General features: G+C 42.1%; 1 protein-coding gene across 1 annotated transcript in view; it reads right to left on the bottom strand.

Moving 5' to 3' along the window:
- Window positions 1–97: 97 nt before the first annotated feature.
- NUAK1 (NUAK family kinase 1) overlaps window positions 98–25,198 on the bottom strand; it is a 27,359-nt gene continuing 2,258 nt past the window's right edge. The window contains exons 2-7 of the mRNA XM_019611437.1: window positions 23,172–23,292; window positions 12,332–12,483; window positions 10,981–11,046; window positions 5,142–5,261; window positions 4,724–4,856; window positions 98–3,699 (exon numbers count right to left, since the gene is read on the bottom strand). Coding sequence (XP_019466982.1) covers window positions 2,546–3,699; window positions 4,724–4,856; window positions 5,142–5,261; window positions 10,981–11,046; window positions 12,332–12,483; window positions 23,172–23,292 — 1,746 coding nt within the window. The 3' untranslated portion in view covers window positions 98–2,545. The remainder of the gene's footprint in view (window positions 3,700–4,723; window positions 4,857–5,141; window positions 5,262–10,980; window positions 11,047–12,331; window positions 12,484–23,171; window positions 23,293–25,198) is intronic.

Here is a 25,198-nt window from a genome sequence, read left to right as displayed (position 1 = left end):
AGAGACAAATTCAAATAAAAAAGTCAACTTTGTATTACAAAAAAATTAAATAAAAATCACAATACTAATAATAACAATGTGCAGTCAAGTGTTTTGGTTTTTTTTTTTTCTTCTCTAGGAATGATAACATGCCAGTAAACATGTAACATGCCAGTAACATGCCAGTAAATCCCTATGTAACATTTCCAGTTTGGCAGCAAGCAGTCACTCACTCATTCACATTTGTACACAAGGAAGCAGGCCTGGGCAAAAGCCTAGGTAGATTTGAGCCTTCAGGGCGCTTCTCGTTCCCTGCTGCAGCTGGTCGAGTTTCCTTCCCTTCATCCTAAAACCCCTGCAAATCCACTCAGGATTCAGCAGGAAACCCATAGGGAAGGCATCACTCAGCACAACCCCACCGAAGTGCTGCTCCATCACATCAACACGACAGCGCTGAGGTGTGCCGGCTGAGGGTCTGACTCTTCTGCTCCAGGGCCACTGTGCTGCCTGTTAATTAAATACACTGCAAAATAGGGTGTTGGCTTTGGGTGGGCTGTAGGAGCAAATGCAGGGCCTGTGAGAAGACGGTATCTTTAAGCATCATACCAAAAGTATCCTACATCTACAGAGAAATGCCCTGGAATTGCCGTTCCTGAGCAAATGAGCAGTGAGCCACATTTCACTTGACCGCCTGAGAGCACATCTCTCTTAGACTTTGTGGGTATTGATGGCATTGACTCCAGGGCCAAATTTGGTCCAGTGTTTCCTGTCGGTCCAGGAAAGGTTCTCCACAGAAACAGATTAACTGACTTAGGAAATTTGAGCTCGTTCGTCTTTGTGCTGGTTGGTTTTTAGGAGGAACCAGCAGACTGAAGTACCGTGACACACCGAATAAACAATTTGCAAGTGAAACTGCTCCCTGCCCCAGATGCCAATGTTTGTGGGGTTATCCCTGATTCTCAAAGATTAATCAGAGGATCCCTATTCCATTTCTGCATAGTCTCTAGGATTTTGGACACAGTGGGCCAAAGTCTGCTTTCAGTTCCAGTTCCAGGGGAGAAGTGAGAACAGAGTTTGCCCCATGCTTCTCTCTTCTGAGTATGTCTGTATACATGGATTTTGCAGCTGTGGCTCTTTGATGTCATAGGCTGAAACCTGCCATGTATTCACACCAGTGCACCTCCAAGAAAGCTAGGGGCTATGTGCTCATGTAAATGAGAGTGAAATGGGCCTTACGATTCCAGTTTGCCCAGGCCTGTCAAACACACGGTGCCTTTCTGACATAGGCTTACATTCAGATAATCCAGTAGACCCATGTGGTACCTTTATGGGAGTTGAAGCCTTTAGTCTGGATATTTAGGTATATGTGAGAACACACACACATACTCTTCTCATTTTTTCAAGCTGGCATCACTGCACATGCAGTACCAGCTATGCTATCAATATAGAGGCCTGCATTTTTATGCTAACTCTGTTATCAAATCTACCATTATCATTTCATCGCTCAATTCTTTCTGCTCCATTCCTACCTACTTAGAAATATTTTCACTTGGAGAAAGGCATATTCCCACCAACTTTCTGGCCTCTATCCATTTCCTACATGCTACAACCTTTTCCCTAACATTCTGGTCTCAAACTATCTGCCACCCTCAGATACTACAAGCTAATAGCAAGGTGGAACCATTTGCTGACACTGAACTCAAGGCTGGAGGGCCTGTTAGCCCTTGGGACCTACCTCTGGGCATCCATCTGGATGACCACTTTCAAAAAGTCACAAGTAGAACAATGCTTTGAAGAGTCACTGCTTACAACACCCATTACTTCCAGCTCCCTTTCTCATTTCTCTGACTCTGTTTTTGCTGGTAGGAGTGGTATTGGAAACAATTTTAGGGCCTCCTGCTCTCTGAAGAGCAATGGCTGTAGCAAGGGCCAGATCTGGATGCCTACTCCAATCCTCGTATACATACAGCTGTGCGAAGTTATACACTCACAAATTATCTGTTCCAGAAAGGGTTCAGGAATCTCTCAGTTCACCCTGGTGGAAGGAAACAGGGTGACCATCCAGCCTGGCCTCCTGCATAATGCAAGATGAAAACTCTTAACATTAAATGTCTGTATCCTGATGAATAACTTCAAGGGAAAATAAAGGTTCTCTTTCTGAAAGGCATCCAAAATTGACTTGAAGAATTCAGCTTATCTCTTGATATAGCTAATTTAATATGAATTAGAAACCTCTCAAAATGTGTGTGTCTTGTTCCCAGTTTTAATTCTGCCTAGCTTTCACTCCAAGCCATCAAATCTCAATGCTTTTGTCTGCTAGACATATATAAAGACCAAAGATTTTGCTCTGGTCAGATAGGCAATATTCTGAAGACACAAATTAGAGAAGTGTGAGATGGCTTTGTGACTTTGGGGCTACTCAAGACTTTGCTAGGAGTTCAGTTAAGTAGGAACAGTCAGGTCCTTTGAAGGAAAACCTACCATTAACAGCAAATAGTAACTTGGCTAACTCCACCATAAAGGTACCCAGAACAACTCCCTTCCCTCCCTTTCCATCTTCCTGCTGCTAGTTGAGCTTGTTGCAGATCTCTAGGGCTTTCTTGTAGACCTGAGTCACATCATCCATGTCTGTGAGAAGGGAAAAACTGCTGTCCCCCAGACGGTTGCGATACCGTTTTAGGTACTGTGGCCGTGGATGGTTCTGAAGTCCTTCGAAGTCTTGGATCTGTAGGAAATTTTCAGCAGAGACACAGCTCCGTATCCTCTGTCTGTTTGGCCTGTTCTCTTGCAAATCCAGAAAATCAAAGGAGTCACTGGACAAAATACTGTCATCACTAATCACGCTGGAAGGGCGACTGTAACTTCGAGGTAATGCATCTCCAGGCAGGACTACTTCTTCCATGGCCTCCAGGGTTGGTGTATCAGGGCTAATTAAAGCAGATTCAGTGCTGCTGGTAGAATACTTGCCATTATGTTTCAAGATACCCTTACGCCTGCAGGTATGGCTGTAAGACCCATTTCTGGATGGTTCTGTGACCCCTGGAGAGGTATCACTGTTTACTGTTTCATCATTATTGTCCAAGAGTTCCGAAGATTCGCTTCGTTCTGGAGAGGAGTAATAGCCGGACTCCCTCTGCTGAGTCTTCTTTAAGATTCCTTTTTTTGGCATTAGTGAAGACTGCTTAGTGCCGTATTTGCCAGCTACCTCTCCCTCCACAACACTTTTAATGGCTACACCAGTCCTACACAACTCCTGCTCCAACTTAAAAGCAGAAGGTAACACTGGGCTGACCACACCTTCAATGAACCCTGCACTGTGAGATCGATGTTCACTGTTGCTCCTTTTCTTCAGGATGCCTTTGGGTCTTTTGGAAGTGGGTTTGGATGCATTTTCAGCTCCTCCTTCCTGGATGGACTGTGCAATGTCATTTTCTTTTTTTGATTTTTTCAGAGACCTTTGTCTCTCTAGTGTGACTTCGGGACCTTTGGGCTTAGAAAGGCACTTCATTTTTGTATCAGTCTCTGGCTGGAGGCCAGTAGAGCGGTGATGCCAATCAATGAACCTTGCTAGCAATGGGGACTCAGAGTCCCTCATGGCATCACAGTCACAAACACTACTCTTGTAGCCCCAGTTAACCCACCAGTGATTGGCAATGTCTTCAATGGTTGCTCGGCGTTCAGGATTCACCATCAACATCCATCTGATGAGACCACGAGCATCTACAGACAAAGAATAGAACATGAAGTTTAAAATACTAGCATTTCTAATTTCCTCCTTCAGTTTCAAAGTGAAATGTGAAGCTAATCAAATGAGCAAAAATAATGGTTCTTACAACAGAAGCGAAAGAGGGCAAGGCTTAGTGCATCAGTCAATGTTAGAAATTGAATTTGAGGACTACTTCCTATCAGCAGAAAATGATTCACATTGGGAATTGTACACTGGGTTATAAAAGAAATTAATATTTGTATTGTATGAATGTCAATGACCCATATCACTGAATATCACACACTACTAAAGAAGTCAGCGACCTGTCAATTCTAATGACTACAAAACTTAGAGGAAAACAAAGGGGCGTTTCAAATGATCTATGTATTACTGATCCTGTATTTACTTTTTCCACAGAAGTGTATTCTTCTGTATACTTTAAAGGAGTATTTTTATAAGGAGAGGATTGTGACAGCGGGAAATTTGAAAGAATGGCAAACAAATGATGAAAGAAAAATATTTAGTTAAATATAACAATATATACACATATTTTTAAGTCTGGAAAGAGCCTTAGACTTAACTGATGCTTTTCTGCCTGGTGACAGCTTAATCTGTTACCGTCGGAATAAACACATTAAATTCAAATTTTGGCCTTGCTTCTCAGATAAGAGACCTCTTCGCTCTAACCATTCATCTTCTCTCAGCGTAGTCAGAGGACTGATCTTTACCAGTATGTTGTATCAGTTTACAGCTTGTCTGAACAATTAGCTAACAGACCTTCCACGGTCATAGATCTAGTTAAAAGAGCTTGCTGAAGCTTCCCCAAGGCAATAAAATCTATATGCTATAAAATTTTCATTTCAAAAGGACTTTTGGTAAATGCTGTACCCAGATGGGAATGGACAGATGAAGTTAGTAGAGGAATGAGAGATTTTTTTCTTTGTCATTCTAATATAACACAAAAACAGGCTGGAAGGGCAAATCCTCCATTCTGAACTCCTGTCAGCTCAATACATTGCCCTTGCACCTTTTTTATACCTGAGGTCTGTGTTGGTTCACGATATTCTCCACTGCTGATCTGCCTGATGAGATTTTTGTGATCAAAGCCATCAAAGGGCATGGTTCCATAAACCAGAGTGTAAAGCAATACACCAAGGGCCCAGCTGTCAACCTGAAATACAGAGACAATGTGCATGAAGGTCTGGAAAGCTGATCCCCATAATTCTCCCTACCATTACCACCACGAGTGGCATCATGTTCAGCTATGCCTACTGATGGGCAAACTGGTATTTAACATTTAACAAACCACAGACAAAGCAAATGGAAGCAAACTTTCAAGACAGGAGACATCCACTCACACCCACACATGCAATAGCATTGGCATTAAGACTAACTCTTAAGACTGTTATCATAACAGACATCCCCATACCACCACTGAAAAACTGACCCTTCTTACCTCGGGGCCTCTGTAAGGTCGGCCATTCACAATTTCAGGGGAAGCATACAGTGGGCTTCCACAAAAGGTCTGCAAAAATTTGTCTTTGTGATAAAGGTTGGAGAGTCCAAAATCAGCAATCTGCAAAGACAATTGTACAAGGCTTCTGTAGCATTAACAATACCTTAATGTACCTTAATTCTTTATCAGGAAGGACTAAACTATACTTGAGCCTGCTATAGGGCAGAGATCTTGACATGGATAACTTGTCAAGTTCACCTGCCAACCAATTATTTTGTGTTTTCATGACTTCTTTAAGGGCCTTCTAAAGAAGCAGATAAGACCCCCAGGATAAATCCTCTGGATGAGGAACAGTGATGCTTTGGTTCCACTTATAGACATGTCATGGCTCCACAACCACCAGTCAGTAACTCTATCCTAGATTAATTGCATGCGCTTGCAAAGACAATTTCATACTGGGAGGCACTGGGCTATTGTCAACTGATTGCTCTTCATCTTGTATAATCATTAATACCAAGGAAAAGCACACAGAAAGTACTCCTGTTCTTATCTTGCAGATGCAAACCCAAAGGCAGGACCTTTAAATCCAACAGTAGGAGTGATGTCGGCATATCATGAGAAATCAAGTGTTAGCTTTGGGATACAAGTGATTTTTGAAATCATCTGGAACGTCTCTTGTTGAAAACAGGGGAAAGTGAGGCACCCACTAACTGCTCCAGATTCAGGGACTTCAAGATGAGGAATCTGAGCCATTAAGTAAACGAGATGTCTATCACGAGATAATAAACACAAGTCTGGTTCCTAAGTGGAAACAATGGGCCCAAATCCGGCTTTCCCAACACAAACAAAACGCCCCTGGGGACTATTGGGAATTTTGCCCATGTAGAAATTGCAGGATCAGGTCCAAATAATTTGTTTACTTCAATTCTCTGTTCTTGTTCTTACAAAACAAAGGCTGAGGACAGCAACACTAAATACTCCCACAACCTTTGCATTTCCTTTGTTTCTGTACCAGAAAGCAACACATCTCATTTTTTTTATCTTATTTAAAACCTAAATGTTTCCGTTTCCCAGAGATATTTTTATGACTGCCCACGATTGACATAGGACATATATAAAAGACATAAAGCACAGGCATAAAAAAGGTATTATCAGTTTATAGCTTTAAGAGATATAAGCTTTCTTTGGACTTTCTTCAGCTCATTCAGGTCCTTTCTACCAGAAAGGAATTAAACCCCAGAAAGAAGCAGTGATTATCTGATATTACAAAAGAAAATTTGAGAAAACACAAAGTGACCAGAAAAGAAAGGGATTTACCAGCAGCATCATTCACCCCTGGTTTTCTAAAACATGTATAACCATTACTGCTAGTATCTGTTTCAACTGCAATGTCTAGTGAACTCTTGGGAGACATAAAGGTTTTGTCCCTATTAACTACCATGTCTCAGTTGAGACCAAAGTAACAAAGCTGGTGAAGTGTGGACAGAAGTTCCAATTTTCACTCTTTTCCTCCAAATATATTAACACAGATATATATATTCTCTTTATCCATAAATACCTATCTATCTATATATGACAGATATACTTTTAAAACAAAAATATAAGCTTATTTTATAAAGTATCATTTTTACAACATGTTTTACGTCAAGGAACAAATATGAGGTTTCACACTTCATTCTCTCCTGTTTTGATGCTCTGCTTGTGCAGGTGTTCCACTAACAATTTGGACTCAGAGAATCCTGTTCAAAGAGCAGCTGATTCCCGTTCATTAATGTTAATTTATTGCACCATGTTCATTCATAGCTTGAATTTGCTCAGTCCCCCAAACAGCATATCATCAACCCATAGCAGAAAATGAAACCCTTAAATAAATTTGGTTTGTAAAATCTTCATTGTATGGCTGGAATGTCATTGAAAACATCTGGTGTACAATTGCAGTCTGCAAACATATTCTCATGGCTCAGATTGCACTTAATTGCCCTAAATTCCACTTTCTTATCAAGTCACCCTGACTGGCAGGAAGTTGGTTTTAAGCCCTATGAAGTGTGCCCTGTCAATCAGGGGAAGAATAGGATCATTTCAGCGTTACAGCTTCGTGCTGGCCACTGAGTTTTATTTTAGCTCAGGATGCAGCTAAGACAAGGACAGACACTGCACAGTGTGATTCCTTAAGAAAATACATTCTCTTAACACCATGGAATGTATAAAATGCATGTAGATGTGCACGAACATACATAGAAGGATACACATACCATTGCTCACACTAAGAAACTCTCAAACTTGGGCATTTATGTTTCCATTTTGATCATTCAGGAGAAGAATATTTATGCTACAGTCCACTCCCATACTTACCAACTGATGTTTACCAGCTTTTCCCATTAAAACTGTCATGCCCTCCCCTCAAAACAAGATTAATAGAAGCCAACCTTACTCCATGTCCATGGCACTTGAATGGAAATCAAAAAACTTCCTAAACTGGGAGGAGCTGGGAAGTGGGCTTTATTCCCCTCGCTTCGGGAGGTGGATGTTTCATATTTACCGTTACTATGACCAACCAGATGCAATTTATTGTTTAAGCGTGGACTATAAATTCCATAAAGTTTGCACTCATGGAAATCATCAGGTTCTCCCCACTTCAGAATCCTTCTCTTTGTACTGCATACATAGAAATAATTACGTCTCTTAAAGCAAATGAAACATATGTGCAGTGGGTGAGACTCCCAGCAAGGTAAATCCCAATTACATACACTTACTCTGTATATACGAAACCCCCATGAGCTCTCAGTGGTTAGTCAGATTGGTGTTCCCTTACCAGCAAAAGAGAAAGTGTAGTAAGTAGAACTGTGTAGCTATTAGACTTGCATTTTTCTCTCCTATCACTTTGGGGCTGATCATTCAGTTTGCGTCAAGGTCTGCCAGACATCTATTTTAGGTGCAATTCCCAGTCCAGGAGCTAACACAGCCCTCTCTCCATCGCGCCAGGTTGCATGACAGAGACACCCTTGGGGGTAACTTGTGGCACAGGACACAGGCACAGCATTTGGATAGCAAGTGGCACTGATTCCCTGGCTGCTGTCAGTGTCTCTCCAGCTCACTGCATGCAATTTGGGGGATTTAGGCGCTGGGGAGGAGCTGTAGTGCTGCACAGGGACATGTGGTCCTCACCACATCGAAGTGCAGGAGTAATGGGCTAATGGAGGCAGCTACACCTTCGCCCCATTGCTAATTCTTCCAGTAAAAAGTTACCCCCAGGGTGACTCAAAGACTAGGATCTGAGTCCCTTCAGGATGAGTTGAGAAAATCACCCTCCAGCTTTGGCTTGTGGACCTGCAAGATTTGTCAGCCTTCAGAAACTGGCCTTTCCTAGTTGCTATACTTCCAAGTGATTGTTTTCAGAGACTTTCATTCACTATTTTAGCTTTAAAAAAAAAAAAGCTCATTATGTCTCCGAACACCACTTCATGACCTTCATTTGTATCACTAAAATTTACAAGTGGAGTCCAAGTTAGCGCAATATCATGTAAAATAGCTCAGGGCCCTTTCAGTTTGAATAATATTTTCTAGCGGATTAATTGTTCTCTTTATTTCCTGTTCTGCAAGAACTGCTTGAGTTGTGATGCATGGATCTATTTTTGCAGTACCTTGCTAATTTTATCCTCTTGTCAGTGTGACACATTTGTATATACCATAGCATATAGATCACTGGCTTCTTCAGAGGCACGTTTCCAATGGCACATGGCTCCCAGGAACAAAGGGATTCCTCTCATTTTGCCATTCTTAAAACCAAACTGCCAATTTTGTAAGTGCCTTGTAATCCACTGAATGAAATGTAAATACTGGAGAAGTACAGATAAGACTGTCACTCCCGCTTCCAGAAAATGCCTTCCACTGAGCATTTGAGGCCATCAGACAATCCTGCATATTTTTCTTTTCCTGCCTGAATAAACCATACAGAAATAATCTCAGAATTAGAACCTGATAGATTTGCTCCTAATAAATAATTTACAGCTCCATATGTGTTTCCTTGCCAACGGTTACTGTTTAGTAAAACAAAGAAAAAGTAGGAAGTTGAATTTTGCACAAGTAACCCAGAAACCACAGTTAATGTATTCAAGGCTTCAGCATCAGGGAAATAGCAGCAATATGTTTTACACTGAGTATTCAAGGCTGATCTTGGTCTCAAAGTAGGAAAGGTGTCAAAAATGAGCCAGAAGAGAGAGAAAGGAAGGAACTGAGGAAGGGCTGAATACAAAACACCCACAAGGCAGCCTAAACACAGCTTAGTCCAGGAAAGAGAAGCCTTCCCGAAAAAGATGAGGCCAAATTTTTGGAGATGCAGCTTCCCTTGCAGTGCCCAACTCTACGGCAGCTGAAATACATCTGTGGTTCTGCAGTCCTGCAAGGTCTGGAGAGCAATCCTGAGCCCCATCCTCCCAGCAGGAAGGCCGGGGCGGTTGCCGAGCCTTTGGACAAAGTGCAGCTCCCCAGAGACTTGAAAAAGTGATTGGTTTTGCATATGAGGACTACAGCTCCAGGATCCAGGCCACCGCAGCTAGCAAATTCCACAAATTCCTCTTTTCTCTCAAGAATTCCCTGATTAGCTGGGAAGATAGCTTGGCGTGTATTGTGGAAAGAAAGGTCATCCTGCCTGCGGAAGCCTGTTTCGTATACAATGTCCTAGAAAGGCGACTTTTTGGTTTCAAAAAAGCCAGGTCTACATCAGGGAGCAATGCTGCATGAGAAGTTTGCTGTGCCACAGGATGTTAACAGCACATTGTCCGAGCGCTGCCTCAGATGGACCCTCTGCAAAAGCCTATTTTTAGGAGCTGCATACTGACATGTCTTTAATCCACCGGTTGATTCAAGTTAGCTTCTGTCATCAGTGCTACACAGATGGCAGGTACCATATGCTACTTTCCATTTCCATTGCACATCAGCGTACAATGAAGACAATCTCTCCAGCGCAATGCAGTGCGTGCAGCTTTGTGATGTTCAGCAGAAATAAAATGAAAACCCAAGTGACTCGGATAGCTGGCTACACAGAAAGCAACTTGATTGCCTTGTCTTGCTAATTAAGAAGGATGCCCAAGAGTCAGCAGAACCTCTTTGGCATCTCTGCCTCTGTCTGTTTGCAGATCGGCACACCCAGCCGCTCTCACACCCAGCTCGCCAGGCAGCAACAAAGCTGAAAGTGAAACGGATTCAGCTACTTGCAATCTTCATTAGTCCCTGCACTATCTACCTTTGTGTTGCAGCTTTTTGGAGAAAAAAAGAAGGGAAAAAAAAGGTCATTCCCATGCTTTCACTGGGGAGAAATGACATGGAAATGACATCACTATCCAAAGTATATGTTTGTGTCTGGAGTTCCAAGGCCATTTCCTAATGAAGCACATGTGCTTTACTCGGTTTATTTTGAAACTCTATTTGCTTATTTTCCAGCCATGATCAAAAGGACATTCAGAGTGTTCTGTTTGAGGCACTTGAACCCTGCAGACCAGGCGAGGTTTTCTCCTAGCCCCAGCAGCAGCCAGCAATAATATTGTTCATAAAATAAACTCATTTGCACAAAATGCTCTGCTGTTTCCTACCAGTAAATAGATACTGCTTTGGGAATCGTGGTCTTGGGGCAGAAGGACGTGGCTTTCTCCCCTGTATTATGCACAGCTTCATTTAGCTTGTATGACTCGTCACCAGTGGTGCTCCCTCCCCAACCTCCAAACCCTGGAGTCTCTTGCCAGATGCTGTTGCTTAGTAGCTGTTGCCATAACACTGGCTCTTCTAATACCTTGGATAAAAAACATGCAAATTCATTCAGAGAAACTGAGAGAAAGAATCTTACCTTAATATTAAAATTGTCATCAAGAAGGATGTTTTCCAATTTTAGGTCCCTGTGGACCACACCATTCTGAAATAAAGAAGGAAAAAGAGAATATAAGAAAATGTGCAAATGAAAGGTGAGCTGGCAGGGTGGTCTTTGCATCTGCATTTCAGGGCTGATTTCACTGTCATAACACTCACGGCCCAGTGACTAGTGACAGGCAATGTATTAGTCACTTGGTGTGTGGTTAAGGGAAGAATGACTGGAATCTGTCCTCCCACAAAGTCTGTAAAACAGTGGGGGGGTAGGGGAAGGGGGGGATCTTTTCGGAACTTAATTCCAGCCCAGATCCTGCTCCCACTGCGCGAAAGCAATATATTCTTCCCAGGCACCAGAAAACAATATCTGTCAATGACGTTAGTCCCTACAAAAGCCCTCGTTCCTCCAATATGCAGCCGTGTGGATGTAGGGAGTTAAAATCTTAAAAGACCCTAAAAGTTCAGGATGGAAATGAAAAAGTTGGGTTTGGGTCAGAGCCTTCTTTAAAGAAATTTGGGGAAAATTAACTGTGCCAGGAAGGCTGTTGCAGCTTTTCAGCGCTGCGTCGTGAGGACTTTGAAAACTTGCCTTGTTTATCAAAATTCAGATGGAGATCAAAACGTGTAAGAATTCAAGCAAAATACTGTGTTTGGTGCTTGTTTCTTTTAGCTTGATGCAAGCTTTGGCTCTGTGCAGCTGGTTCAAGTAGAGATAAAAGATCTATGATGACAGCCAGTCCGTCACCCGGGGTTTGACTGTTTGAATTGTCATTCGAGTGGGAACCATGATGGATAAAGTCATTAGCAAAGGGTATCTTTCTAGTGCTCCTACAACATCTGGAGAAGTTATTTTTGACTAACCAGAGTAAGTATATGCTAAGGCTGAACATTCATACCTTTCTCCAGCTCTTTTTTTGGTTTTATATTTTCTATCTCCTATTTCAAAGTTGTTCACTTGCATATTGAACTTGCAAACTATCATTTGTTTGAATATATTAATACAAACAATCTAAAATTTCTATGGGATGCCTTTTCCAGTTAATGTTGTTAATTACTTTCTTTATGTCAGAAGAATTATTTCCAAGGGGAAAACGGGAGGTATGGCTAACATTAAGGGAGTGACAAGTAGTATGCCGCAGCACAGGAAAACATCCTTAGACTATAAAAACAGGCAGTGAACTACTGTAGAACTTTCACACAAGATCTCCCGGTGTACTGATATAATCACATGCTGTCATACTTAATAATGAATGCTGTTGCCTCAGACATGCTTTGAAATACAATCACTACACAGCCTTCAAATAGCATTTATTAATATCAAATTCTTCGCTTACCTTGTGGCAGTAATGTACAGCAGAGACTATTTGTCGGAAGAAGTGTCTTGTTTCTCTTTCGCTCAGTCGTCGCCTCTCACTGATATAATCATACAACTCTCCCTTACTTGCGTACTCCATGATGATCACAATCTTATCTTTATTTTCAAACACTGCACAAGATAAAAGAAAAAAAGAAACCCACCGCTTACTGAAAACATTTTAAAAATGACACTTTAAAGAGAGAAGGCGGCTTGGGATGAATGAATACAACTTGGTATCAGCACTATAGCCTGGAAAGTGACACTTCCAAAAGCAAGTTCCAAAGCTACATTTTCCAGAGAAAGGCAACAACATTTCAGACCAAGAGAAGTAAGGCTTTGAAGAGCTGCTGACTTTCACACGGCTCAATGAAAGAAGGTCTTTGTCTCTATAACATGGGGTCACAGGGTAACAGTGTCAACTTGATCCTCATGAGGTGAGGCAGGAACTTGTGCCTGTGCCATCTGAATTCTAATCCTGGCTCCTCTTACCAGCAGTCCTCATGGGGCCAGATGACAGAAGGAATCAGGAGCTATTATCATCCAGAAAGGTTGAAAAATGGATAATTGACTGGGCCTTTAATTAATGCCTGATACAGAGTAGCAGCTTGGCTTATAATGACTGTTGGCTTCTACCTACCATCAAAACCCAAGAAATAAACTGATGCATGCATCCTCTTCCAGCCCAACTCTGCAGCAATATGGTGGGCACAGACACCTGAGCGAGCAGTGGCTGCAGTGTCTCCAGAACTGTACCACTCCTGTCACAGTCCCTCTGCAGCCTATCTCATCCACCCAGCCCATCCTTGAACTCTGTTATCTCCAACCTCTGCCGCATGACCCCTGGCCTGCTGGAGATATGCCTTTTGTCACTTCTGCAGAGCTAGCAGGGACACGCAAGTCCCACGTAAATAGGAAGAGGAACATTCATCTGACCTATGTCACATCGATGCTGTTCCTTCAGAGATCAGGCTACTTTGTGCCACGTGCTGTCAAGGACTTCACTGGGAACTGCAGATAACTAAACACTTAATCTAGTAAGGCAGGCAATGAGAAGTCTTGAATTGCCACAGTGCCCTGGCTGCCAACGAGTTTTTCCCTTCTGACACCAAAAATCTTCCACAACCCAATGGAAACATCCTGCACCTGCCTCACATTAAAACATAGTGACTTTCTGTTTTATCCTCTGGTGGCAGTCTGCTGTCACACTAGCAGCAAAACATCTTCAGATGAAAGAGGTTATAGGGGTCATTGCAAGCGGATGCTAGTTTTGACCAGCCCTGCTGGAACGATGCCTTCTTCTATCAGAGCAAAGCCCTGCCAGTAGTCTTTGGTGTTTAAAAGAAGAAGAAAAAACACACACAAAAACTTCAGCTTTTGCAGCAAAATGCGAAGCTGCCTCTCTCAATGCATGTGTATTTGCTGCTCTTAGGCTTTGCCTCATGTCCTCTCACACCTTGTCACTCAACTCCACAAGCCAAAACCTCTGCAGCTCCCTCTAACACCCCTGAACCCCAGCCAAACAGCTCTGATAAAAGGCAGAGGGAGCAGCCAGATAAAATTGGCCGCTGACTTGTCTGCTGGCCTCGCTGCACCCCGAAGCAGAGGCTCCTGCCAGTGATTACATCCTATGTGCATCCTCATTAACAATAAACTTCGGAAACTGGAAGAGCTGCCTCTGGATGGATTATGCTTATGGCATCCTCTCCAAGAATGACAGACTGATATGTTTGGGAAAAACTGAACAAATGTCATGTCATATATGGAAGTGCTGTGGTGTGTTACCATTAATGCACATACTTGCCTCTCTAAGCTTGGAAAGGGTTGCTATCCAGAGTTACGCAGGAAGGTGAAATGTAGTTTTGATAAGTCAAGACAAACCAATAAAAATGCTTTTATTCAAGCAGTATGCTTTTTAAAAAATAACAATCAAATAGCAGATTCATTGTGCTAGGGATTATACAATGCACACACAGGTGAAGCAGCCACAGGGCACCATGGATCTCAACGGACTCTCATCAGCATAACAGCAATGACAGTCCTGCTACGACGTGACACTCTATCAACTTAAGTTTTGATTAAAGTTTTGCCTTCATCACTCAGCTCTGAGGGTGAACCCTCCTTGCTTGTCCAACGTATGAAATTCTAAAATCTAATTCTTCTGAACCAAAATTTGCCATATTAATAAAAGCCCTTATCCAAACATATTTTCCTACATTTATACAGAAATGATGTGGAGAGCACTGAGTCAGGAGTGCATTTAAAGATACTTTCCACTACCCTTGGATTTAGAATCATAGAATGGTTTGGGTTGGAAGGGATCTTTAAGATCACGTAGCACCAAATCCCCTGCTGTAGGGAGGGACACCTCCCTCTAGACCAGGTTGCTCAAAGCCTCATCCAGCCTGGCCTTGAATGCTTCCAGGGAGAGGGCATTCGCAACCTCACTGGGCAACATGTTTCACTGTCTCACCACCCTGTTTGCAGAGGCCTGTTCAGCATGATTGTAGCTGAGTGACTACAGAATTGCACAGCAATTTACTTCTTCACCGTGCAATAGAGGCAAATGGAGAACCTTCTGTTTCAGGGAGGTAGGAGGAAATTTTTTTACAATTGCATCATGTTAGTTTCAAGCACCTTCACTGTATCAGCTGAATCTCATGAGAAGGTGCAGGGCCACTTTCCAATAGGGAGGGCACTGAACAGTGTACAACAATGCTTTAAATGAGAGCTCCCACTGAAAGAGAATGGAGCGGGAAGGCTGTAGGATTTATGTCCATACAAACACACACAAAGGAATTCAGTGGTCAAAACAATCAGGCACGTGACAAGGTGGTATTTTGGCAATTCTCAGCCCATCAGCCATGCACACCGCGAATTTTCACAGCAGCAGTTAGGATGCCAGGCAGACTTCATACAGACACTTCTAAATTTCCCTTCTGAGCACAGTCTGCAGTTCTATAAACATATGCTCCAAGAAAGCATTGTGGGGGGAAAGAGGAGGGCATTAATTAAAGGCTGGATTGACTTACTGCAAATAATAATGAGGTAATAAATATACTGCCCTGTTAACACCTGGGTTGTAACCTGCAGGCTGATGACGGACGAATTGCCTCCATATAGCTTCTGGGACAGCTCGGTTCACTCTTTGTTTTTGCTGAGTATGATTTATTATCTGCCATCCTACTGCATATTCATTCCAAAACTCACCCCCGCCTCTCAGTGTGCCTGCAGTCTGGCTGCAGCTCCTGCCAATGGAGAAGCATGGCTCCGGTGGGATCCCGCATTCCACGAGCACCCCATTGCTCCCACTGATGGTACAGCCACATCAGAGCCTGCCAGTGCCCCTCAACCCTAACCAAGGTCAAGGGAGGGAGAGAGGTTGTGTATGGGCAAGGTGGGGCTGCTCCTTCTTCTTTCAAAGCATTGATACTCTACAAACAGAGCTGCACAAATAAGATAAGTGGAAAGTCAATGGTATCAGCACTCAGACAGGTGGTAGCAGGAGGGATGGCCTGTCAATCACATATCAAGAGACCACGGTTGCTTAGATACAAGGCATGAGCACCACACGTTTAAGGAGAAAGCAGCAGGAGGAACACTTGCTACAATTTGTATGCCATTTATTTTTGAGCCGCTATGTTTATTTCTACTGCTCTGCAAGCTGAGTGATGCCAAGAGAGCTGCAGCAAGGCCTCAGTGCTGTGGGAGGCCTGCTGCATCACCGCAGCCATTGTGGTCAGGCAGTGCAGGGCAGTGGTTGCAATATCTTAGATAAAGCCTAAAGGAATAAAGGTTGACTTCTGAGACTCCTGCACTTCCATCTGGCCATGGGGTAGAAGGGAGGACAGCACAATGAGAGCACAGCAGGAACTCAGGATCAGGGAGTGGTAATGAGATGTATCATAAGGTACATGGAACAGCATGATTGCATCCTTAGGAGACGAGCAAGACAACTGTGTTAATGTATGAAGGCATGGTGTATGGCAGTATGGAGAAATAGCATCTTCCAGTGAGCTACGAGATTGCTTGCTCTGTCCCTCACTGAGAGCCTTAGTGGAGGCTAAGAGGAGTGCTCTGCACAAGCAGCAAAGGTGCTTAAGTTCCAGTGGTCAAGGATAGATTTCTTACAGCCTTTCTCTAAACTCTTCACTTAACTCTAATATGTTTGTTTTGTTTTGTTTTGTTTTGTTTTTAATGAGAAGAAAAAAAGAAGAAAATAAGAAGAAAATACTATACTTCTCAGCTGATAATTGAAACCAAATCTGTTGGCTTCAAAACTCATTGAAGAATAAAAATGTGAAACTGGGAAAGAATTTCACTTCTCACTACCAAAGACATATCTGAGACAAAGTACATTTTGTAACGTCAACAATCTGTCTCTTTCACAGGCTGTTCTACTACAGCAGTATTTCTTGGATATAATCTCTCTTCATATTTATATTTAGAGGCCGTGAAATGATGAACTCAGCTTCTATCTACAGCTTTCTATCTTCTAAATAGCACTGGTAGGGTAGGACCTCTTCCTGATATGCACTCTTCTTTTTTTTTCAATCCACTGCTAAGTTCTGCCTTTAGCTCCACAGCCATCACCTCTGCTGAAACTGCTTGGTACAAGTTTGTCACAGGATGAACATACTGTCCAATTTAGGTGTTGCCAAAGATGGACTTTGCCCCAAAGGCGTTGAAAGCCCACACAGACCCGGTTATGCAAACATCAGTCAGAAAGATTTCAGAGTACACTGGACATCTCTCTGCTTCAGACTTATTTGAAACCAAACTTAAAAAGCAAAATAAAGCAGAATGCTTTTGCCCTTTCTTCAAGCTTCCAGGATGCTGAAGGCTGCGTGAGTGCTGAGGGGGGAGGATTTTTTCCCCTTAATGGACTACCTCCTTGTGGGCTGATTCCATTTGGTTTACATGTAACCCTGGGGTAAGGATTTCAGTTTGTTAGTTTAAGAGGGGCAGCCAATCTCTTTGCACTGGAACCATTTGAATTCTCCTCATGCCTTTGCTCTCTATCAGAGCAATCTCCTAAATTAGTTCCAGTATGTTGACATTCCTTCCATCTGGTGTCTTTCCATTCAGCGGTATTTTTATTACTCTCCTAACAGCCGCAGACAGAAGTACCTTTCCACTGCTACAAAATGCTCTTTTATTAAAGGTCAGCCAAATCAAAAGAACAAGCGAGTTTGTTTTTAATTTTAGAGATGCAGACGAGAATAACCTTTTCATTGAGAAAAGTCATGTATGACCCAATTACCTCACTCGTGTAATAAGGCACAAATTTTTCTTCAAAAGATAAGCGAATTCTGAAGCGTTTTTTACCTTAGAAATTCTGTCCTGTGTGTCTTTTGTGTTCTTGACTGCTCAGAAAGGTTTACAGCCCCTTGATGTAAAGACACGTGAAAACTACATTTTATTTATTATTTTAGTAGTTTATGGCTGGCTTTGAACAGCACATATAGCAGCCATGAAAAAAATCCCAGGCTTAATTTAGTAAACCGCTATATGTACATGCTTAAATTTATGCATATGCTCCATTACGGTGGAAGATAATGAATACAGAAATATGTGTTTTAAAGATATGCATGTGCTAAATTGCTTTCCTGAATTATGGCTTTACTGCATCTCTTCTTAAATTAAAGGAATGTAGTTAAGATCCTGCAATAATCATTTTAAATCAGACAGCATGCTACAATTTACTTTCCAGTGGGGATTAAATCAAAATGAGAACCATTATCCTTGGCGAGGCTGTTTCTCAGAGAATGAGATTTAGGATATGCAGATTTTGACCATCTACTATTTAAAAAAGGAAGGGGAGGAAAAATGAGAGTTGCTAATTCAGCCACAATACTACATGTTACACTAATTGTCTTTTGTTTCAGCAAAGAATACAAGAGCTAATTCCCCTTTTCTTCTTAATTATGATTACAAACTGCTGAGGAACCTCAGACAAGCAAACATTTACATTGCAGTGGGAGGCCTGTATAAGTGGAAAGATAGAAATAAATTTCAGTGCTGCTCGCGATCACTTTAATGTCCAAGTTGAACTTGCCAGTGATCTCATGCATTTGGGTTAATGTCAAGTCAAACAAAGTGATGTTTGGGCGGTCATCCTGAATGAGAGGAAATTAATAAAGGTGGGGTATGAAAACTGAAGAGTTAAGTTTGTTTATATTTGCTTCATTACTATCGCCAGACTCTAGAAATATTACTTTGTGTTCTTGGATGTTATCAACTGAAAACAATGGAAATAAAGCACTCTAAGGTCAAAAGTCTACATAGTTAGAGGAAACCAATTAGAAATGTGCTTAAATACTGTCACAGCTGAAGTACTTTCTGTTGGCAGAATTAAAAAAAAAATCATTCCAGCTTTCCAGCTTTCATCATTCTTGTTAAAAGCCCTGCTATCCCCATGATGTTTCAAGGGATTTGTATTGACATTTTCAGGTATTTCACACACAGAAGGGTTCGAGTAATTAGGCACTGAGGTTTGTTTTGGTTATGTCTGAAAACATGAGAGACTGGGACTGCCTGCACAGCACTGTCAGACTGAGATACAGTGTCAGGCTGCTTTCTGTACAGACAAATCTACAGACAACGGGCTGCCACCATTATTCTGCGGGGCCTCCATCCTGCAGGGATACACACGGACAGTTTGGGAGCACCTGCCTGAAGCAGTGCTGCTGCAGCAATGCAGCCCGTCTTCAGAGGCACATGTTTCCTGGAGGTGTTGAAGAATCATGTAGATGTGGCACTGAGGGACATGGTTAGCGGGCATGGTGGGCATGAGCTGATGGTTGGACGAGGTGATCTTAGAGGTCTTTTCCAACTGTAATGATTCTAGGATTGTGTGTCTTGCCAGATGCTACTGGACAGCTGTTTTGCAATGTGTCTGCTCTCGCTGATGTGGTTTGACTGATACGACTCAAGCAGCATGCACGGAAGAGAGACCTTTGTACTTTTGAAACACCTAATGTTTGTTTTCATTTTCTCGTACAGAAGTCTGTTACCAAGTGTGAGGTTGAACATGTACTTGGCAAGTAAAATTAGCACCATGAAATGCTATGCTACCACCAGTAGACATCATCAGATTTCCTTCTGTTGTCTTCAGTATTTGAAAGTACAGAAAAGCTGAACTGATTTTCTGATAAACCAAAGCATGCCACTTCACTCATGTCATTATGGTTGGAACACCCTTCTGCTTTTTTGCATTTTTTTTTCTTACCAATACCAAAAATGCAACATAAAACAAAGGAAGAAGTCTGTCTTACATGGGAAATATTCTTTTTTTTCTTTTTTTTTTGTGTGCCCTATTGCTTTAAAAGGTCCAGCACTCCTCTAAGCATCCTGGCCCCAATCCAGCAAAGCACTTAAGCATGTGCTTTCCTTTGGCTACTTGTTCACGTTAATGCCACCCTGTTCCACTGGCACTGAATTGTGATCCTAATATTTATTCATTCTTCAGGGAGAATCTTCATTAAACTATTTCTATGAACCTGTTAGCGAATGATCTATTTATTTTCAAGTGTCATTCGCAAATGGATAGACATTTCTATATGGTTATGCCAACCAAGGACAACTCTTTCAGCATAGAAACACGTAGATACCCAAGATCTCAGTTCTGACTGTCCCAAGCATAACTTCATTCTCGTGATTGGTCTAACACATATTTAAATGTTTACAGAATCAGGTCCTGTGTTCTTCTCCGGCTTTAACTTTTATAAAGCATTGCCAGATGGAAGCGATTTTGCACTCAGACTACTCCTGAAAAAATATGCTAGCTCTGAAAGGCTTTATTATCAAATCCTGGAGTTTTCAAGGCAAAGAAAGAAATAGGGCAGGGGAAGGTGGGGTAAAGGGGAAACAGACAGAGGTATTATTCTATAAATTAAAATTTATGTCCTCAAATCAGAACACTGATAGCAAAGCTAGCTTCATTTATCCAGTCCTTTTCAAGGAGTTTAAAGTCACTTGAAAGAGCACTTCCCTTGCAGCCGCACTCAACAGATTGCCAATTACAGTCCTGCTGAGAGGTTGGAACTTCTTTGGACTCAGAACTGTACAGCTACCCTCATGGTAACAGACAAGATACGTTCTTTTTCATTAGGTTACAAAAAAAATATATCATTAAACTGAAAAGCTTTGTTTCCACCCATTTGGATTTGCTTGAATAAAAAAAAAGAAATAAGCTCTTGTTTACGTCAAGTTGACAAATTCAGAGGTTAATTGCTTTCGAGCAGGCAGGTCAAAAGGATACCTAAACAAGGATCCTACTTAAGGAAAACACATGTTTGTAAATGCTGTACAAAGAGTTTTCAAAGATGCTACAGAGAGATGTAGCATTGTCCATGCTAGGTAGAGTCAGTGTTATGAGACATGCAGAGGTGTTCTGAATACCTACAGTAAGAATCAGTGAGCATAAAAAGGTTCCCACGGGATAGCTCCAGTCTACAAGTTAAGCATCTGACTTAAGTTAGTCAGTTAGACTCCATCCGCCACCAAAAGGACCTCCAGCATGCCATTTATCCCACTTAGCTGAAAAAAGTTCTTCTAGGAGAGACCAAACCACCAAGTGTAGATGTTGATCTCTCTTGACTAAAGAGAGGGAAATAAGACTTCCAGTGTAGCTCAACTGCCTAAATACTGGATGGCTCCAATTTAGTGAGTAGAAGCCCAACATTTTGAGTCAGTGAATGGCAATATTATCATTCTTTATGCCTCACTCAAGAGGAACACCAATTGTGTTTAAAATCCCACTTCAACAGGACACAAATACTTGAGTCCTAGATGTAGTCCATAACCTTACTACAAGTATACTCTTAGGCTTGAAATGAAGCACGCTTAAGGGTCACTGAACTCACAGCCTGATCTTTGGGCAGTACATGACCGCACTTCTGGACCCAGCTGCTCATCCACACATCTTTCCAGTACTATGATATCCAATGTTCCAGTGTTGGCTGCTAAGGCTGAAACTGACCCTGACTGCTTGGAAAGGCTGGACAAGCTCTACAAAATTCCATCTTCCAAATGGGCTGCATTCAAACCAAGTGGCTGCCCTCTGCTGTCCATCCCTCCAGGGCATGAGTTAAACACAAGAGGCCATGAAAAGCTGCTCTGCTTTCTAGAAAACTAAAAGGAAACAAACCAGCAACAGAATGGAAAGCTTCCCAGAAATGAGAGAAAAACTGCTTCCAGGTTTGTCTCCACAAAGGGCTGCTGCTGGCTGATGGAACACAACAGCAGGGAGCTGCAGAGGGAAGTAATATCACCCACCACAGGCACTTGTCCTCTTGGAGATGGGATGGATCTGCCTGATTCTCTGCAGCAATGACACTCCTCACTCCATGGAGAGGAAAGGTTTGCTCCCACAGGTCTTCATCATCTGCTTCTTAAAAATACTGTAATGCTTTTAACTTTTATAAATGTTTTAACTCAGGAAAAATTATTCAAACTAGGGATAAGAAGGGCTGTTGGTCAAAGCACTACAGCATGCTTAATCTTTTTTTCTTTCAGAGTTCCTGTGCACATTTGAAATAAGTTTTATTCCATTTGCAACCCACATGCTGACACAGCATCCCTCCTCTTTTCTGTTCCCAGATCCTGTTATGAGTTTATTCAATAAAAAGACAGATATTCATCTCTTTTCAAGTAAAAGAACATGCTTTTGAATAACTCAATATGTGATACCGTAACAGCACTCCAAGCCAGCCCTTGTTTTAATCACTTGCATTGACTGTTGGAGTGGAGCTGCCATATACATATCATCACCTTGCGCATTTACCTCGTGGGCACGTAAATATGAAGGGCTAAATTCGGAGCTGCCTGCCTATGTGTATGGAAGAGGCAATCCCCTGGAAGAAGACCACCCAATCCAAGCCCCTCTAAGCCTTCAGAGACCACAGCCCAGGTCCATGTATGCTGCCCTTCTTGTAGGGCCTGGCAGCGAACCTCTTAGCTGGTGTCTCTCTGCACACGTCCCCCTCCCCCAAAGCTATTGTAGATTTGAGGAAGGAAGGAAGGAGGAGGATATTCTCCTGCAGAGTAATACTCTACAAATATATAAACAAATAAGCAAAAAAAGGAAGAATGCTCCAGCTTCCTGATCCTTGCTCTGGACAAGAGAGCAGCTCTAGGAGCCAGGAATTATCAGGCTTCACTTCTGTGTCCCACGAAGAAAGGAGTTAGAGAGAAACAACAGAAATACGGAACATGAGTAATAGGCCAGTGACCAGACTGACAGGAAACTGCAGAGGTTGGTTGGAAGTAGATACTGGGATTCATGGTAAAAAAGCAGCAATCACAGAACCAGCAAGACTAATCTTCAGGTAATGGAGGACCACACTTAAGGAGAACATGTCTGTAAATAAAATGGAAAGCGTATTCAAAGTCATACAGGTAGACACAGCATTGTCCATGATAAGCAGAGCAAACAAAATCAGTCTTGCACAGCCCAGGGAAAAAAATCTGTAAGGACTGGCAGGGGGTTTGGGGACACAAAGTGACATGGAGCTGCTGTGTGAGGGGGGGTGAAATTAAACTGAATTTTCCAGTGGAAGAATAAATTATACATGCAATGATATCCACCCACTATAGACGTAACACTTAGGTAACACATGAAGAAGTTCCTCTGGACAAAGGGTTAGAAATCTGCGAAACACTGATCATTCAGAGGGAAAGCAGCACTCAGAACAGTCTCTTTGTTAAGAGATGGATTATGCCATGAGTGAGAGTTTGGGGCACGATCTCAAGAAGCGTGAATATCAAGTCTGCAGAAAGTAACTGAGTGGTTGGAGAGGAGAATCACGTTCACTAACCTTCATATATGGTGATGATATGAGGGTGGCTGAGGGATGACATGATCTCAATCTCCCGTCTGATGTGAATCATATCTTGCTCATCCTTAATTTTGTCCTTACGAATGGATTTAATTGCAACCTATAAATTCAGGAAATCAAGCATTATTCTTGGAACTGAACAGATGCATATAATCCATTAAGGAGAGTTCAGAAAATAAATACAGATGTTAGATGTTGGCAGAATGCAAAATCACCAAAACAAAGTTTTAAAATACAAACCTCCACACCCCAGCTCCTTCATTTGAGAGCAATACACTCTCACTATGGCAAAGGATGACATGAAGCTTCATGATCTTCAGGACTTCTCTGAGAGGGAGCACAGCACTTTGTGGAAGGACCTCTGTGTTAGTCTAAGCAGTCTGAGGCAAACGGTAAAACTCCCCAAGCCTTTGATGGGAACAACTTTCAGTTGGACACGATCACGTCTGACAATTTCAAACAGAAGCTTTGGAGACAATTTCTCTGAAACAAGGCTGAGGTCTCTGATGGAAAGGAGGCAGAGAATCCATGGTGCTGATTACAAAACAGATATTTGTCGTTGCTAATACGCTGTAGACCACATCCACGCACGAGTTCTATGGTCCTCCAAAACAGCTGAACTGCTCGTGACTTATTTCAAAATCAGAGAAAATAAATTCTTGAAATTCACATCTAAACTCGTCCTCACATAAACCCATGGCTTTCGGACCCTGCAAAGCACTTATGCAATCACTGCAAAACCATATCCTTCCTGCATCCTTCCTCAATCAGCAACCTTTTTACAAGCACATCGTGTGACTGGGTATCTTTCCAAAAGGCAGGGTGGGAACAGAGGAAGCGATAGCTGAAACCTGTGCTATAATTTCAAATTATAACAGCCCTTGCGAGTGTGTGAGCGTTGCCTGTGAAAAAGGCTTATCTGAACAGCTCCATAAATAATTGCAGAGGTCAGCTCGTGCCCTTTGAGAAATGCCCAAGCCAACAATGGAGAGACGCTGGTGTGAGAGAAGGTGAGGGCATTGTGCAGCCTGAATGGCAGCATGGCCTTTATTATACTCAATATTTACTGAGTTTTATTTTCATAAGGCAGAGTTCAAGGAGTAAATTATCGGCTGGCTTAAAATCAACAAGAAGCCTTTGAAATGCATCGCTGACCTGCTGAGATGACCACCCCTTAATGGGTAAACAAAACTTATATCATTCTATGCTGCCAACTGCTATGGATTTCTCCTGCAAAAACATGTGTGTAAATCTGTGATTTATGTGATTTCCCTGGTTCCCTTGGAAAAATACTTTCACTGCCTACTTTAGTAATTGCAAGTAGCATGACCAATATTATTTTCATTACATGATGTAGCATCAAGGATGCTGAAGAAAGAAGGGAAAAACCTATAATATTAAAAAAAAAAAGGAAATGCACATAAACAGGAGCTAGTTTCAAGGATCAGGTTTCCTATAAGGCATCCAACTCTGAAAAGCAACGTTGTTCACAAAAGCAATAAGCATATGCTCCATTTCTTTGAATTCCCAAAGATTTCAGCACGTGTTTAAAATCAAGCACGTGCTCAAGTGCTACCCTACTTAGGGACAGAGGAACAGAAAGCAGAAGTCAAATGACTAGCTGATCAGCATGCAGAAAACAAAACAGCTCTTTTCTTCCTCATTACCCAACTATTTGGTACAGAGATTTTAAAAATAACAACACTACAGTCTTATCTACGCTATGCATATTTCTAGCAAAGGTAATGCGACAGATCCCAATTGCATGAGTGACCCAGGTAATCTGCAAGTGACTCTAGAGATAGAGAGGCCAACCAACAGTACAGAGGAGGCTGCATTTTCCCCCCTTCTCATGTTTGCAGTGAGACAGGCTGCAAATGCAAATACACCCTGTATACAAGAAGGATGTGGGTGGCTCTTGGAGCAATGTGTGCATTCCTGCAAGAAATAAATATAGACATGGGTAAAAACACGTGTTTCTTTTCTTTTTTTTTCTTTTTTTTTCT

This window comes from Meleagris gallopavo, chromosome 1 (assembly GCF_000146605.3).
Source record: "Meleagris gallopavo isolate NT-WF06-2002-E0010 breed Aviagen turkey brand Nicholas breeding stock chromosome 1, Turkey_5.1, whole genome shotgun sequence".
Lineage (NCBI taxonomy): Eukaryota > Metazoa > Chordata > Aves > Galliformes > Phasianidae > Meleagris > Meleagris gallopavo.
Note: the sequence above shows the minus strand (reverse complement) of the source record. Positions and strands in the feature narration are given on the sequence as shown.